General features: G+C 33.0%; 1 protein-coding gene across 5 annotated transcripts in view; it reads left to right on the top strand.

The window, feature by feature from the left end:
- The window catches only part of LOC125064952 (integrin alpha-PS2), a 101,233-nt gene that overhangs the window by 32,446 nt on the left and 53,010 nt on the right, over positions 1–15,777 (top strand). For all 5 annotated transcript variants that reach the window (XM_047672283.1, XM_047672282.1, XM_047672280.1 and 2 more), the window contains exon 2: positions 4,161–4,321. In XM_047672283.1, coding sequence (XP_047528239.1) covers positions 4,161–4,321 — 161 coding nt within the window. The remainder of the gene's footprint in view (positions 1–4,160; positions 4,322–15,777) is intronic.

Raw genomic sequence — 15,777 nt, 5'->3', positions numbered from 1 at the left:
GCCAATGTTTACATATTTAACTGCCATGTTCGCGGAGTTTTAATCTCTAATGTAATTGTTACATTTCTATAATTTATGTAAACAATTGTCGGTGAACTTAAATGAATAAGTAAAGAAACTCTTTAAATATTTAAAGCTGTTTTTTATCTGTAAAAATATAAGAACTCTTTTCACGATGAGTGATTTTAAAAACATCAGATATGAAGCGAACATCTTAATTTCGTAACGATAACAAAAATAAAACACAAGCCAGGTGGCGCTCGGCGGCGTCGTGACTCAGTCAGCGGTTGAGTCAGCTACACCCGATCGGACACGTTCACTTGACAGCTAAGATGATCCAGAGCGTAGCGAATAACAATCAAAACTACATATTATTGTTCTCCTGGCTGACCCTAATTATATTCCAGGATGAGTTGTAAGAATGAAATTAAAGCGATTGTAATAACTAGTGTGGTCAGCCTTTTGAGATTTTTTAAATATCGAATGACGCAAATAATTATGACAAATTTAACACATTTGGAACTATTATTTAGATAAATTGAAAAGATAAATACACCAGAAAATCATCAAAATTGTATACTATATGTACTAAATGTATACTATATCTAGTATCGCCGCGAATGTCATTATCGGTTGAGGGTAACGACGTTAAGGTGTACACGAATCGAGACGGCCTAGATGAATCATGTTGATCTTAATCGAACTAAAAAACGGATCTGGTTGCGGATTCAATTCCGGGTTTAAAGCGTTACTGTTATCAAGTGCTAAAGTTTTTTGTAATTTCTTTATAAGTGATTTATGTTAGCCTGGTGACATATCATTAGGCAAACAAAGCAGGTATAACCGTCAATCCGAAGTGGAGCAGCGTGGTGGTCAACACTCACTTTCGTAATTTTTATAACAATGACATTTACAAGACATTGCTCCTTACTATTCTTGTATATATTTTTGCAATAAATAAAATAATAAATACTGAGAATTAAAGAAATTGATACATTCAACTGGGCGGAGTTGGCAGTGGCTGGTCCAGTGGTATGTAAATCTTAATTAAAGAGCACAATTAGTATTCATATGCTTAATTTGTGTTTGTAATTCTCGAAAGGTCGAAATTATGTCATATTTAGATATATCTTATAGTGGAATAATACAAAAATTCTCCTCAAAAGGCGAGGAGGTCTTTGCTTACCTGAGGGTCATGAACTGTTTTTTATTTTTTTATTTTAGCATTATAGAATAAACTAGAGATTAATCAAACGTTATTTTTTGACGATAATCATCTACGATTGTATACTCTGTGACATATTTTTTTTACGTAGAAAAGTACAACGTAACTGAATATTATAAGTGATTTTCGCCTGTCATATTCGAATGTCGATATCACCTGTTATTAAGACGTCAAATGGTTCCGGAATAAGTGTGTCAGTATTACATTGTATTTGTAAGTATTTTATATGTGATCAAATAATAAATAAATATAAGGTTAATATTTACACCGATTATGAACAAATGACTCATTACTAATCTGCGCTTAAATGGATGACTAACTCTGATTACAAGAACAGAATAATTATGGAAATATTGAGATACTATTGTCTTAAAGCAATTACAGTCTTCAACGCGAAACAAACTTATCTGTAATGTTATTTCTTGATAATATTCAGGTGAGCAATAACTCTTTGCTTACGTATTTATATTAATAAACACAAATACTTTATTTGTAGTAAATAAAGTTTAATTTTCTGTACAGTTAATATTCGTTGATTTTGATGGGCATTTATATAAATTTGTTTATGACTATATAAGTAAATTATGATTGAAGAAAAACATAATTTATGTGTTCTAAAATCGTATAAATTGGTCAATACTTATTTAATTTGATAAATTTACTTATTTTGTGGTTGAGCATTTGTAAGTCAGTCTCGGTAGGTATATAATCTCTCATGATATTAACCAAGCAGTACTACTCAATATTGTTGTATTTCGATTTGAAAGGTGAGTAAGCCAGTGTAACTACAGACAAAAGTGACATAACATCTACATGGTACCCAAGTTTGGTGGCTCATACGTGTTTTAAGTAATGGTTTATATTTCTTTGAGCGCCTTTATTTCTATAACGGATGGTGATCAGTCGCCATCAGATGGTTCACATTTTTTTATAAAAATGTACCAATTTTTTAGCCTTATTTTAACCGTAGAATATTTCCGAAGTTGACATATAATTTAACCCCTTTTCAATAGTATTCGAAGGTGCTTATAGCCTAATTGATTATAGGATATTTTGATTTCGATGACAATATAAGATTTTAACATAGTAAAATTTCCTAGTGTATTATCTCACCTTCGTCTTGTGTGTCTAAGGTGAGATCAAGTTTAAAATAGTCCCCTCTTCCGGCGCCAGAAATACATTTGTCGTCCGCCACAAACTCAACTCGGAGATGCGACAAAATGATGAAAAGTCGAACAGTGAATTAATTCATAGACAGACTTAAGATTTGGTTAATTTGATTGATAAAAGTATTTTTTAATGGAAAAATCGTGTTAATTATGTAATCGTGATTATTATTTAGCATTTTAATGTTTTTGTAGCTCTATTCTATGATTTACTAAATCGGAACTAACATTATACATTCTTTAGTAACTCTTTCACGTCCAAAACCACTAAAGCGACTTTTTTTAAAATTTTCTATAAAGCAAACTTGTACCCCAAGGACGGATAAACTATTAGAGATTAAATTAACAGAATAATGTTGGGGATAAAACGTTCTGTTCCAAAGCCGTGGGTTCAACTAGTATATTACATGTTTAACTGTGTGAGTATATGGATACGATGACTGGATGATTTTTTGTATGTGTGCACCTTCGTAGGTAAATATACGATAATTGTTATGAATTAATTTATAAATAATATTCATAATATCTATTGTAATGATGGTTTCATGCAATTTTTAGAAAATTTTCTAATAATACTGTCTTAGTGCACAATTTTTTGTATATTATGATAAGCTTTTCTGTATGTGGTGGTGTGTGTTCTTTTTCGTATGTGTTGTATATAAATATAGATGTAGGAATATTGTAGCTATCGGATAATAAGGTAGATTAACTATCTGTTATTTTGTGGAATCGAGCGTCAATAAATTGTATGTATATTCGGGTTAAATTGAGTGTGAGCCAGTATAATTACAGGCAAAGCGTCTTAGTTCAAATGTTCAACGGGGCTTATAATAGACGGTGTTAAGAATGTTTAATATTACTCACAATATCAAAAACCAGATACATATATACGTGTAAAGAAGGAAAAAGAATGTCACATGGGTATGTCAGTTGAGTTACTTTTATTGTGACGTTAGTAGATTAAGTTCCGTTTTACGTAGTACTAAATCTATTATATATTTTTATTCACCTTTTATTTACGTTAATGTTATCAACAAATCTATTGTATAAGTATATATATATTATATGTAAAATGACACATTATTCTTGCGTATTATATGTGCCTGTACAGATTTCAACACATTGTCAATATGAGTCAGTTTTATAGGAATACAATTTGGCGAGCGGTTACCCAGCCGGGGATTGAACTCTGTCTATTTCCGTGGCTGGCACTTCGCCAGCGTTGGCCCTGCGACTGTTTGACCCTATTCAACGCTAGATGGCCACAGAAATTACATTGCTCTTCGACATTAATATACGAAAAAGTAATATTTATAATGCATAAAAATCATATGATTCACTCATTTTAGTTTATTAAACAAAAAAAACCATGATATGTTTGATTTCATTACGACTTATTATAGAAATTTTGCAGTTATATTGATTGGTAATAGTTAATTAATTATTATTAATTAACTGTTTGCTCACAATAATGAATTATCCATGACTACCTGCCTCCGCTTTCAAGAGATTCTTAACAATGATGTTTTATGAGAATTCAATTCAGAAAGAAACTGTTGTAACGTGTTCAGATTATAAGTCGAAATATGTGTAACAATTTTACGTAAATACAAATCTAACTTAAAAAGCTGACGCATTGAAGTCAGGCATAATAAGACTTATTTCCATCAATATCAAGAGAGTTATACACATTCGAAAATAATCAATTAACATCCCTTATTGGATTATTAACTTCGACTTTGTAATATCAATTATTTCTTTCTTTCCAGGATTTTGGTGGGAGCACCAGAAGATGAGCCGTACCAAGTAAGCGGCGTTCGTCGTCCGGGCGCGGTGTACCGCTGCCAACCTGGACATCGCGGCTATCCGCCGGAAGACGGCACTAATCCGCTCCAGTTGTGTTCACTCATGGAATTTGACAAGAATCGAAGTAAGTACTAAACAAAGGTTCCGCATTAACGATGAAACAACGCATAATATGATTACTCTCGTATCAGTAGTACTCCCTTAGCCTTTAGGTATGTATATACCTTTTTAATTCATATTTCTGTGACCAATGAGAAAAGACTTTGGTGGGTAAAATTAGAACATAAAGGCACTATGATATGTATCCAATAAAATGGAATATAAGATATACCAAAATTGAGCATGAGAGAACTCTTATTTCTGAGAATACTAAGCATAAAGAGTGTGGGAAACGGGAAAACGGAAACTTTAATGAAAAGTATATGTGTGAATTTACAGGAGAAATCGAATAATATGGAACCATTTCCGTGAAAGTCCAACGCACACTAACATTTAAAAGTGTTAGTTTATACTCTCGTATCTTCGAAAGGTCGTGTGATAAATTTAATTTAGTATCTACTAAAGATTTAAATTGAAATCGTGACAAAATCATAAATATTATTGCCTTTTAAATACACATTTATACTATTTTATTTACCATTATAAAGCTGTATTAAACTCCACATGGTACGTCTTAGATTTATAAACACAACCTGAATACCAAAGCATATTGACACAACAATAAAACATTCCTGACAACGAGAAAAACACGGTTCCACATTTGTTAAAAAGTTACGATGTAACGTGTGTGTCGTCTATTATTTGGCGTGCAGCCCGGCAGTCCCGTACTCCCGCGCAACGTGACAGCGTTGCGCACGCGCATCTGATTTATACCACTGTTACAGCGCCACCGCTTTGTTCCCAGACGGATGCTGTATATAATATGTCAAGGAATAATACACAGCGAAATGTTTGGTTTTTATTACATTTTGTTAAGGAGAAATCTCGGTTACTTTCAGTCTAATAAATGGATGTGCCAAATAAGGCCGCTTACCTAATCGTTGAATCTTGCTATTAAATAAGGTCCGCCATTGTAATGAAAAAGGTAATACGACAACAATGAGTAAATATTACAGATAAATAAAATACGTGTTCAGTATTTTTATACAATTATTTGTTGAAGATAATCCATTACAAAGCCGAATATTCTGAAATTTCATGTTCACACTGGTAATTATATTAAAAATGCACTTAATCTCTCAGTTGACCGGTAATTTGATCAAAGGTTTCCTTACTGACTTATCACGTTCTTAATTCGCGTTTATAATTGATCCCGTGCTAGGTTAGGTGGTCAGTAAAACATCGTGAGAATTGGTATCCACCGTCGAAGTGAAGTCGCGTGTATATGCTTTGAACCTTTTTACCAGACACTTGAAATTATGCACTACAAAATGCAAGTGTCTGCTGTGGCGTTGAAGCTACAGTTCTGTAATAATGAGGGCTGCAATTAAGGGAGCTTCAAACCAGGGCCCTTCCTTATTGTTGCCTCCATTGTTTTGGCGCCACAGTGCCATAATCCTTCAAATCGGGTCCTGATAATTTCTAACTATCAATCCTATGATTATATTAATTTCTTTAGTAATTGCTGATTCTATAATTGTTTTAGGGACGTATCTGTTGTTTATTTTTGATGTTATCCTCAAATAAACGTGAATATAAAATTACTACAAGTATTTTGGGTGACCGGTTAAATTTGGTTACCCAATCGTTTAAGTGATTACCATAAATATCAGACGCCGTTAAGATTCAGTTGGCGAATAAGCTCGTGGTTGAACAATGAGATTAATATTTCAAGAACGGTTTTTATGACTTCACCGCGTCATATATTGCTTAAGAGTTTTATTTATTTGCATTTATTGTGACTTGAGTTTTTAACGCTCGAATTTCAATGAGAAATAATTGTATCGGTATAGTCAGAATTACGAGAATGCTTCGCTGACCGTTTATAGTAGAGAGCTGAGTGATCAATTCTTCGTAACGGTTTCCTTGAACATTTCGGTATTTAAACATGTGACCTAATTTTAATATTCTTCAAAATATATTAATTATTATAAATATCTTTTGATTTTCTACATTGAAGACTTAAATTATCTGTATCTGGAATGGCGGTAACAATTATTATTGGCACAAAAATACACTATTTAATTATCAACCCATAACATAAATTAGTAATTCATATAATTTTATAACGCAGGGAATTAAACAGAAAAAGAGAAGGAAAATAAAGTTCGTACTCAAGGTTCTTTTGAACTAATTTTGGCTACAGATATCTCAAACATTAGCTAACTGTGCAAAACACATCACTGCCCTATCGTAGGTACAATCTCTCACTGGCTCAATACCATACTACGATCGGACAGCGAACCACCAACTAACGCAAAAATGTCTTTAAAGCTTTTACTCTTGTTTTCTTTTCTTTTGTTATGTAGGTACACAAGAGCTTTAGTCTTGTCAATAAAAAAAAATAATAAAATGAGAACATAAAAAAAAGTCGGAAATGTGCAAATTGCTACGTTTCGAATTTCGAACACGAACGCTAGTTGATATTAAATAGACCATTAATAATCTTCGAATATCTTTATAATATAGAAAATATAACAAGAATCAGCTTATTCACACAAATACTGCGAGATTTATCCGGTAGATAACACGTAGTGTAAACTGTTAATGGGATAATATAATTCGTGTATAATTAGCGTGTATCGTGGATTAGTGGGTCATGTCCGAGTGGGCGGCGCGTGGGTGCGCGGGCGCAAAAACCTGCATCGGCTTTATTTGCTACCGATTACGCAATTAGTTTTATGCTCTTGTAGCTGGTATTTTTATTGGTAAACTTGTAAGTGATCTTGTGGGTGAGGTAGAAGTACTTCTTGTTTGTTCTGTGTATATATGTATAGAGCGGGACAATTTGGAAGGTTGAACATCTTTATCAAATTGGGAGACTAGTCTATTTTAGAAAAAAAAAAACATATATCAACCAATCTAGCTAGTGACTTTGATATTTGTTAGTGATAGCCGTTGTGTCCATTGGCACCAACCCAATAGTAGATTTTTTTTATTGAATAGGGATTTATGAAACAGTAGTTATAAGGTCGTCCCGTAATGGGAGAGGAGGTCTTAGCCTAGTAATGGGATATTGAAGCTATTTAACTTTAGTACGTGAATGATAAAATTTCAATTCATATAAAAGTTTCGAATAACTTAATTAAAGGTTAAGTGAGTTTAGAAACCAAGAGCGATGGTTTTACATTCAAGTTTAGCGTGAAATATCGTTTAGATGTGAACGTAGCTTTATTAGTGATGTAACTGGTAAATTTTATTTATATTTTTAGATTTTATGATGGAATGATTCAGTGAGTACTACGGGTTGCTTATGAAAACGTTAGCGAGTTCGATCATCACTGACAGACAAGTATTGCCTTTACTTGTCTGTCAGTGGTTGTTTGATATGATTTAATGAGTCAGTATTTTTTACATAACGTAGATAAGATATTTTTTCTGGTCAAGCGGAACTTATTTCTAACCTACTGTAATGTTTAATGTTATAGAAGATAAGAGAAAGTCGGTGCAATGCTTACAGAAGTCAGCGCCGATCACCACAATGGTGGTTGTGAAATGCAACCGACTTTGATAAGATATGATTTAGTGATGTAACATTAAGGAATCTTTTATATCGATTGCATATTTATTTAGTTTATTCAGTTAAGAAAATTTATGACGTGACGTTAATATAAATAAGTAATTATTATACGTACTTAAAATTCATTGTAAACAATTTAATTAATTACTATGACGGCTTCCGTGGTCGAGTAGTGTGTACCCCGGTTTTCATGGGTACGCCATTCCGAGGTCCCGGGCTCGAATCCCGGCCGAGTCGATGTAGAAAAAGTTCATTTATTTTCTATCTTGCCTTGGGTCTCGGTGTATGTGGTATCATCGTCACTTCTGATTTTCCTTAACACAAGTGCTTTAGCTACTTACATTGGGATGAGTAAGGGACAGAGTGATGAGTAATGTATGTGATGTTGTCCAATTACTTGGTAGGGCTGGTGAGTAAGTGTAACTAAAGGCTTAAAAGAAAAACATATTAGTGCCCAAGGTGATACATTGGCGGTCTGAGGAGTGGTTTCCAGTTTTTTATATAATAAAAAATCAAAACATATGATAAAATAATTAAATATAATGAAACACAGAATATTATTGTCGATAAACGCGTCCCCACACTATATATTTGCATATTCGTCTTGCGTTATCTGTATTGAGCGGTTATCTTCACTATGAAGTTATACAATGGAGCCGCTTCCGAGGTGAAGAGAGTGCACTTTTGATCTGTATTCCTCGTGACGTTTCATTGTGCAGGAATGTACATATTAGTTATGACATACTCGCTACTTCTACGTGCCTCGACTGGCCACGGTCTTACGGGTATTTAGATTTTTGTTTTCATTATAGCGGTATAAACAAACTATATTATAACAGACAAGCGAACCGCCCCGGCTTTATACGTGTGCAATTTTTTACTAAAGTAAATTGATATATCATATAATTTATTATACGCAGGAATATTGTAGATTTTTACAAGTGAAAAGATGTTTAGAATTAATTCCGAAGATTATCTTTTAACAAACAAAAAAATCTTTTGGCGATTCTACATTATTTTTATAGTAGATTTATTACATTTTTTTATTCACGTGAAATTCAACATATGCAAGATAAATTATAACAAATTTAACATATGAAAATTGGCGTTGCTTGTTCAGGATGCAGTCAGAGAGAAAATTATCGTTGTGAACGATAATAAATTGATTCAAAGGTGTTTAATTATATATAAGTATTAATAATATAAATTCTTATAAGGTATATAAGTTGTATTAAAAGTAAATAGTGTTTACTTAACTGTTTTACAGGCAGATAGCCTTTACAAATCATCAAAATGCAAACACGTCCCTGATACAACAGATGCTTAGATAGTGCACGAATTTTCACGTCGTGTGATCGCGCCGTGTGAATGCGGATAAATTGTGTAAATCAGTATCATAATCTAATAATTATTAGAATCTTAATGTTAGTAGCTTCACCTAAACTGAACGTCGACACTTTAACGCGATCTATCAATTGTAATTAGCAAAATTACTCATAATATTCTATTGTATCATAAAAATATAATAATATATGTAGCCAAGATGGCCCAGTGGTTAGAACGCGTGCATCTTAACCGATTATTACGGGATCAAACCTAGGCAAGCAACACTCAATTTTCATGTACTTCATTTATGTTTATAATTCATCTCGTGCTCGGCGGTGAAGGAAAACATCGTGAGGAAACATGCATGTGTCTAATTTCAACGAAATTCTGCTACATGTGTATCCACCAACCCGCATTGGAGCAGCGTTCTGGAATATGCTCCAAACCTTTTCCTCAATGGGAGAGAAGGCCTTAGCCCAGCAGTGGGAAATTTACAGGCTGTTTATGTAATGTAATATTGTATCAGTACCAAGGGCTTTATTAAACATATCAATTTAAAAGTACCATATAAGTTATATTTTAAATGAGGCTGAATGAAGGCTTGAATATTAATAACACGTTTAAATTTAGCTTCTAAAGAGGAAAGCAACGGTCAAATAACCATCTTTGTCTATAATTATTTTGGGTTTTTTTACTATATTTTTAGAAGGTTTTTTGACTATCATATCGCTAAACAGCAATATTTGGTATTTTTATGTTCTGCTATGAAAGGTGAGTCAGTGTAAGGTTTGAAGGGTGACCCAGAGCCAGTGGTAGTCTAGGTACTCACTACCACTTACCATCAGGTGGCAGATTTGCCAGTCTACCTAACTATATATATATGTATATACATTCAGTTATATATAATAATCATTGATAAATATTCATTTGTTTTAGTAAGGTAAATTATACAGGCACTGGGGAAATGAACTAAATAACTAGTTTCAGCGTCTACACGAGCATGCTAACGCAAACCGATTTGCGCATGCAAGCGCAGAATTTTACGTGAACGTGTGCCGTAGCCGGAATTTTATACGTTAGAAAGTCCTACGCTGTAGCAATCAAAATACAAGTTAGCAATGAATTGAATTAGTACAGCAGTTATTAAAATCAATTACGTGGGTTTGATATTTGGCCCGTGGGTGCTGATGTGGGCAGCTTCGATTGCCCGCTTGTATTGTCGTTCACAATGTTTTTAAAAACACTCTAGATCGTTTGTATGAAGCAAGACGAAATAATCAAAATGGAAGATAATCTTTTATTTAAATCGTGGTTAGAACATGTGTTATGTAAATGTATGTACGTATATGTGAGATAAAGTTGCGGTTCGCTTCCAGTCCGGGCAAGCACCAATGAACTTTCGTGTGCTCAATTTGTGTTTATAAAACATTTCGCGTTTAGCGGTAATGTTAAGTTAAACATGGTTACGTTTAATGAAATTCAGCGACATTACCACTAACCTGTAGCTAAGTAATAGACGTTGACCATAAATAATACATTTAGCGGCCGTAATTTCTCAATCACGTATTTAATGTCAAAAAAAAATTCATATAATAATTCCCTGTATTCAAGGAGGCTGACACTGGCTCAAAATGTAGATTCCATCGAGAAAGAGAGAAAGAGCTATCAAGAATTTCAAGTAGTGCGTACACCGCTTTTCATGGGTACGCCCACTCCGAGGTCTCGGGTTCGATTCCCGGCCGAGTCGATGTAGAAAAAGTTCATTAGTTTTCTATGTTGTCTTGGGTCTTGATGTTTGTGGTGCCGTCGTTGCTTCTGATTTTCTATAACACAAGTGCTTTAGCAACTTACATTTGGATCAGAGTAATGTATGTGATGTTGTCCAATATTTACATTTATATTTATTTATTAATAAATATTAATAAATAGCAGTTTGTGTATTGTCAAATATATTACACAGCTGAACTAAAGTTAATATTACAGGTAATGTAATGTAAGATTTATGTACATATTTGTAATATTATAATACTACGAATAGATTATCACAACGGCTATTAATTTATACAATAAATAAATCTCACTTTTAATGTAAACAGTTTAAAATGTAATTGCCGTTTGATATCACGTCTTAACCGCAAATAGGTCTTTAGGTCAACAGTGCTATTCTGTAAGAACTCACTCGTGAAATGTCGAAAATCGACTTAAAGTGACTCGTTACGTTGTTCCGATCCGTCAATCATTTATATTTTGTATGTTTTATAGAACACAGTTATACGGAGCCTGCACCAAGCTCTTAACAGCATCGTGGCAGCATTCTTAGGACGATTTTTATAACATCTTGTTACTAATTATCGCCCTCGGTTTCGCTCACGTTTAAGCGGTAAACTTCATCAAATTCGACTCATTGTTTTGACCGTGAAAGTGCGACAGACTGACAGACAGAGTTAATTTCGCATTTATAATATTAGTATAGACATTGCGTTGATTTCGGTCCGTGTTTAAATTGTGCTTACAGAATAGCTCCAAAGCTTACGATTTATTTTAAGTGAAAGATGGCGTCGGGTCATCCTTGACACTATTGAGCGTGTATCATAATTTCAAAGAATTTAATTGTTTAATTTAAATATAGAATCGCCTCATTTGTGGGAATTTATATTTTCGTACATTACTTATATATAAATTTAAATCTTTTATAAAAAACTTTAATAGAGAAATCTTATTACACGATATAAGATTATATGGAGGATAAAAAGCGTGATGCTAGAATTCGTTGATATTTATACAGGATACATAAATTTAATTAAGTTGTCTGATTAATTTTATTGCCCTGCTTTGTGTAACTATTGAGTTTCTGGCCGGTTCTTGTCAGTAGAATTTCAGCAATGATATTTAATGTCAGAAAGAGTTTAAGTTCTCGCCAGTGTAAGTTGATCCTACATTATATATAGGTTTTCAATAGTCAAAAGGCGCAATTCTAAAACGTGTGCTGATTCCGTTGTAAAATATGTCAGAAGTAATTGACAGAACGTATCACTTACTATCTTTTATAACCACACACGTGAGAAAGAGCTAGCAATATAATTAGTCCTGTCAAATCAGAGATTTGGTACATCCTATCTGTATCGTCAATAAATTAATTTAAAAACAGACAATCCGGTTTTATTTTAAAATAATTAATGAATTTTTCTCGTGTTCGAATAAAGTATTCGAAATTTGAATTTTTGGATTTAAAAAAAAATCGGTATCTATGAAACTTAATTCTTAAATATAATGTTTTTTTTTTTTAATTATCTGTTATTAATTGTGTGTCAATGAGTGAAATTTATTCATTCATGCTATTGTTGAATATTATTAAAAACAACCTTAAATATTCTCAACAATTCAAATATAACTCGTTTTAACTAAAACTAGTATCTAGCATGTTAATTCCGGAACCGGTTGTTTAAAAGTTAACGTCATTCTGTTTAAAAAATATAAGCCGTATGCCTAATACATGATGTGAATTAATTAAATTCGAGTATTATTATTATTTAATTTGGTAGTTAATTTAGATTTGGCTTATGTTGACATCGTTATTTAAATCTGACAAGTAACATTGCGTGCTTAATGTTATGATTCTTAACATTTAAGCGGCTAAGGTGACATATGTGTATATACACGTGTATAACGTGTTTGAATACAATTAATTATAAGCGAATTTACTTTAATTGGAGAAAGGTCTTTGCCAAGCAAGAAAGTTATTGATCGACAAAAAAAAACGCACTATATTCTAAATTTAAAATTGTATTACGTTCTTATTTTTTAAATTTGTTTTTTTATTAATTAATTTCTAAAAATAAACGTAATAATTCTAATAATCATATTTCATAGCCAATGTTTTATTTTATAACATTTTTGGTTTTATTTAACTTTACGAAGTTACTCGGGTAATTAGGACGTATATTTTTAGCTACAAAAGAGCTCAGTGTTGATTTATGAAAGAGATAATTTAATATTTACAAATACGATCCATCTTGTATGTTTGTGTCGATGGCTGCGTGTCCGAAGTGGTTCTGATTGGGAACGCATTCAGACCGAGTTGAAAGCAGTAACATTAACGCATCGTGCGTTGATAAAACATAAATCAATGAGCCGCGAGCTTTGTAGGGTAACAATACTTTTTTTATTTATTTATGTAAGACAGGCAAAAGCGCAAATTAGTCATCCGACGCGAAATGTAAACAATACCATCTATTGGTATGGATTACATTTCATTACATTGAGCGTTTAATTATCAGAGCAAAAATTCGTTACTAAAATTGTAAAATATTGCTTTATGTATAGTATTGTTATGTATAAGTATGTATCATCATCAAAATCTAAATTATACTCTATTCGAATAGTCTTAAGGGTTACATTTGAATCGTCATTTTACAAAGAAAAATTAATTTAAAGCGACACTCCGGTTCGAAATGTAGATTTGAGTGAGCTGAACCCGCAAGAAACTCAGCAGTTACTCTATTTGATCAAACATATAATAATCAACATTACAATATAAAAAGAAAGTAAAGGAAGACATTTTGTTTTATAATATATATATGTATACATGCAAGGATTAATCAATTATACGCACGATACTGATTTTGTAAGAATTTAATGAAGTTAAAAAATAACAGATAATTATTTTCAGTTTGAAGGTCATAAGTAAGCCCTCTCCTCGAAAGGTTAAGGTTCGGTTATTGGATACACATGTGGCTGAATTTTGCCAACGGACCATCGCGCTTTATAAAAACGTCAGTAAAAGTCATCCCATGTTAGTGTGTTGTTAGTTCGTTAGTTATACACCAACACGCACACATCCACAAATATGTAATGAGCCATTACGATATGGACAAAAAGTCCAGCCCGTTCTGTATATATAAAAATATAAATCAACTGCATACTTCCAATTCAAAAATGAGGTCACATGTATATTGTGCAAGTGACGTTCTACACATTGATTAGGAATAAATCAATTATTTGCATTGAATACGTGTAGTGTGACCATTATTATGGATTTGCTCAATACTTTTAGGCTGTATGCATACATTCATTTGTCTTTGTAAATGACAATAAAAAAAAGTACTACAAATTAAACGGTATGTTCGATTTGATATGATGACTGTTTGTAATGATATCATGACAAACATTCCTAAGACCTGCACAAAGCCTGACTGATATTATAAATCCGAATGTAAGTTTTAAGCTGCACAAATGATTTTAATTAAATTTTCATATACGTCACCAAGGGTACAGAGCACATAAGGTTTCTAACAATTCCCCCCACATTTGGTAGAAGCCGTAAAGTACAGTTACAGTAAAGTACCGATAGCTTAGTACAGACATGCAGACAACAAAATCCTTACATTACATACATACATTAGCAGCCTGTAAATTTCCCACTGCTGGGCTAAGACCCTCTCTCCCTTTGAGGAGAAGTTTTGGAGCATATTCCACCACGCTGCTCTACTGAGGGTTGGTGGAATACACATGTCACAGAATTTCGTTGAAACTAGACACATGCAGGTTTCCTCACAATGTTTTCCTTCACCGCCGAGCACGAGATGAATTATAAACCCTGGCTTGAACCCGAAATCATCGGTTAAGATGCACGCGTTCTAACCACTGGGCCATCTCGGCTCAAAATCCTTAGCCACAAAAAAATTAAATATCCTAATTACAAAATGATCATTGTTACTCTACATTACCATAGCGCCACATTTGTATTAGGGTCGACTTTGATGCGCTCGCACTCCTCCAGAAGCGTCATTTATTTAGTTTTCATGCGCAAACGCAACGGGTCAATGACCTCCCATATGTTGCTTTACAAGTGCACATTTGTTCGACGAACCCTGATTTCTTTATTGATATTGCGAGTGACGTCACACCGTACGAGCTTGACGTTTAATCGAATGATTTATCACTAATCATTTACTAAGAACTCTATCAAAATAGGAATTAATAACATGACTAGCTCTGTTACTTTGTATAAAGAAAAAAATCTATTGACGAGTCATGCGATTCTTTATATCAGTGACCTAATCCGAATCGTAAGATCGAAGATTCTTCAAAATTTTAAACCGATTGGTCTCATATATGTCATCACTTTACAGGCGACATCAACATCGTAGACGAACTGCCAAAATACCTCGCCTATGTATATAAAATGCAATAGGAAAAGATTTCGTTTTCATTTATTTGGCAATCGTTTTTCGAAAATCGAATGATGGGATAGTTTTCGATATTCAAATGTCAAATGATAAAAATTAGTCCACAGATGTTGCTTAGTATCTAACTCTGAATATCAACATAAATGCTTTAATTTTTATTTTTTTTAAGTGTGTTACACATTGACCTTTACTTATTCTGCCTAAGGGACAATGGATTGTGTTGCAGCCCAACTTAAATTATTAATGAGCCAGTGTTAATACGGCCACAGTAGGTAAAACTGTGGTAGGTCGGAAAACGTATGAAATATTGCAGACCTAGTCATTACCAAGAGCTGATGAATCTCCATCTATTTTTTAATATTGATTGATATTCATATAAATAAAATT

Source organism: Vanessa atalanta, chromosome 6 (genome assembly GCF_905147765.1).
Source record: "Vanessa atalanta chromosome 6, ilVanAtal1.2, whole genome shotgun sequence".
NCBI lineage: Eukaryota > Metazoa > Arthropoda > Insecta > Lepidoptera > Nymphalidae > Vanessa > Vanessa atalanta.
The sequence above is the reverse complement of the archived record's forward strand: the minus strand, read 5'-3'. Positions and strand labels throughout refer to the sequence as shown.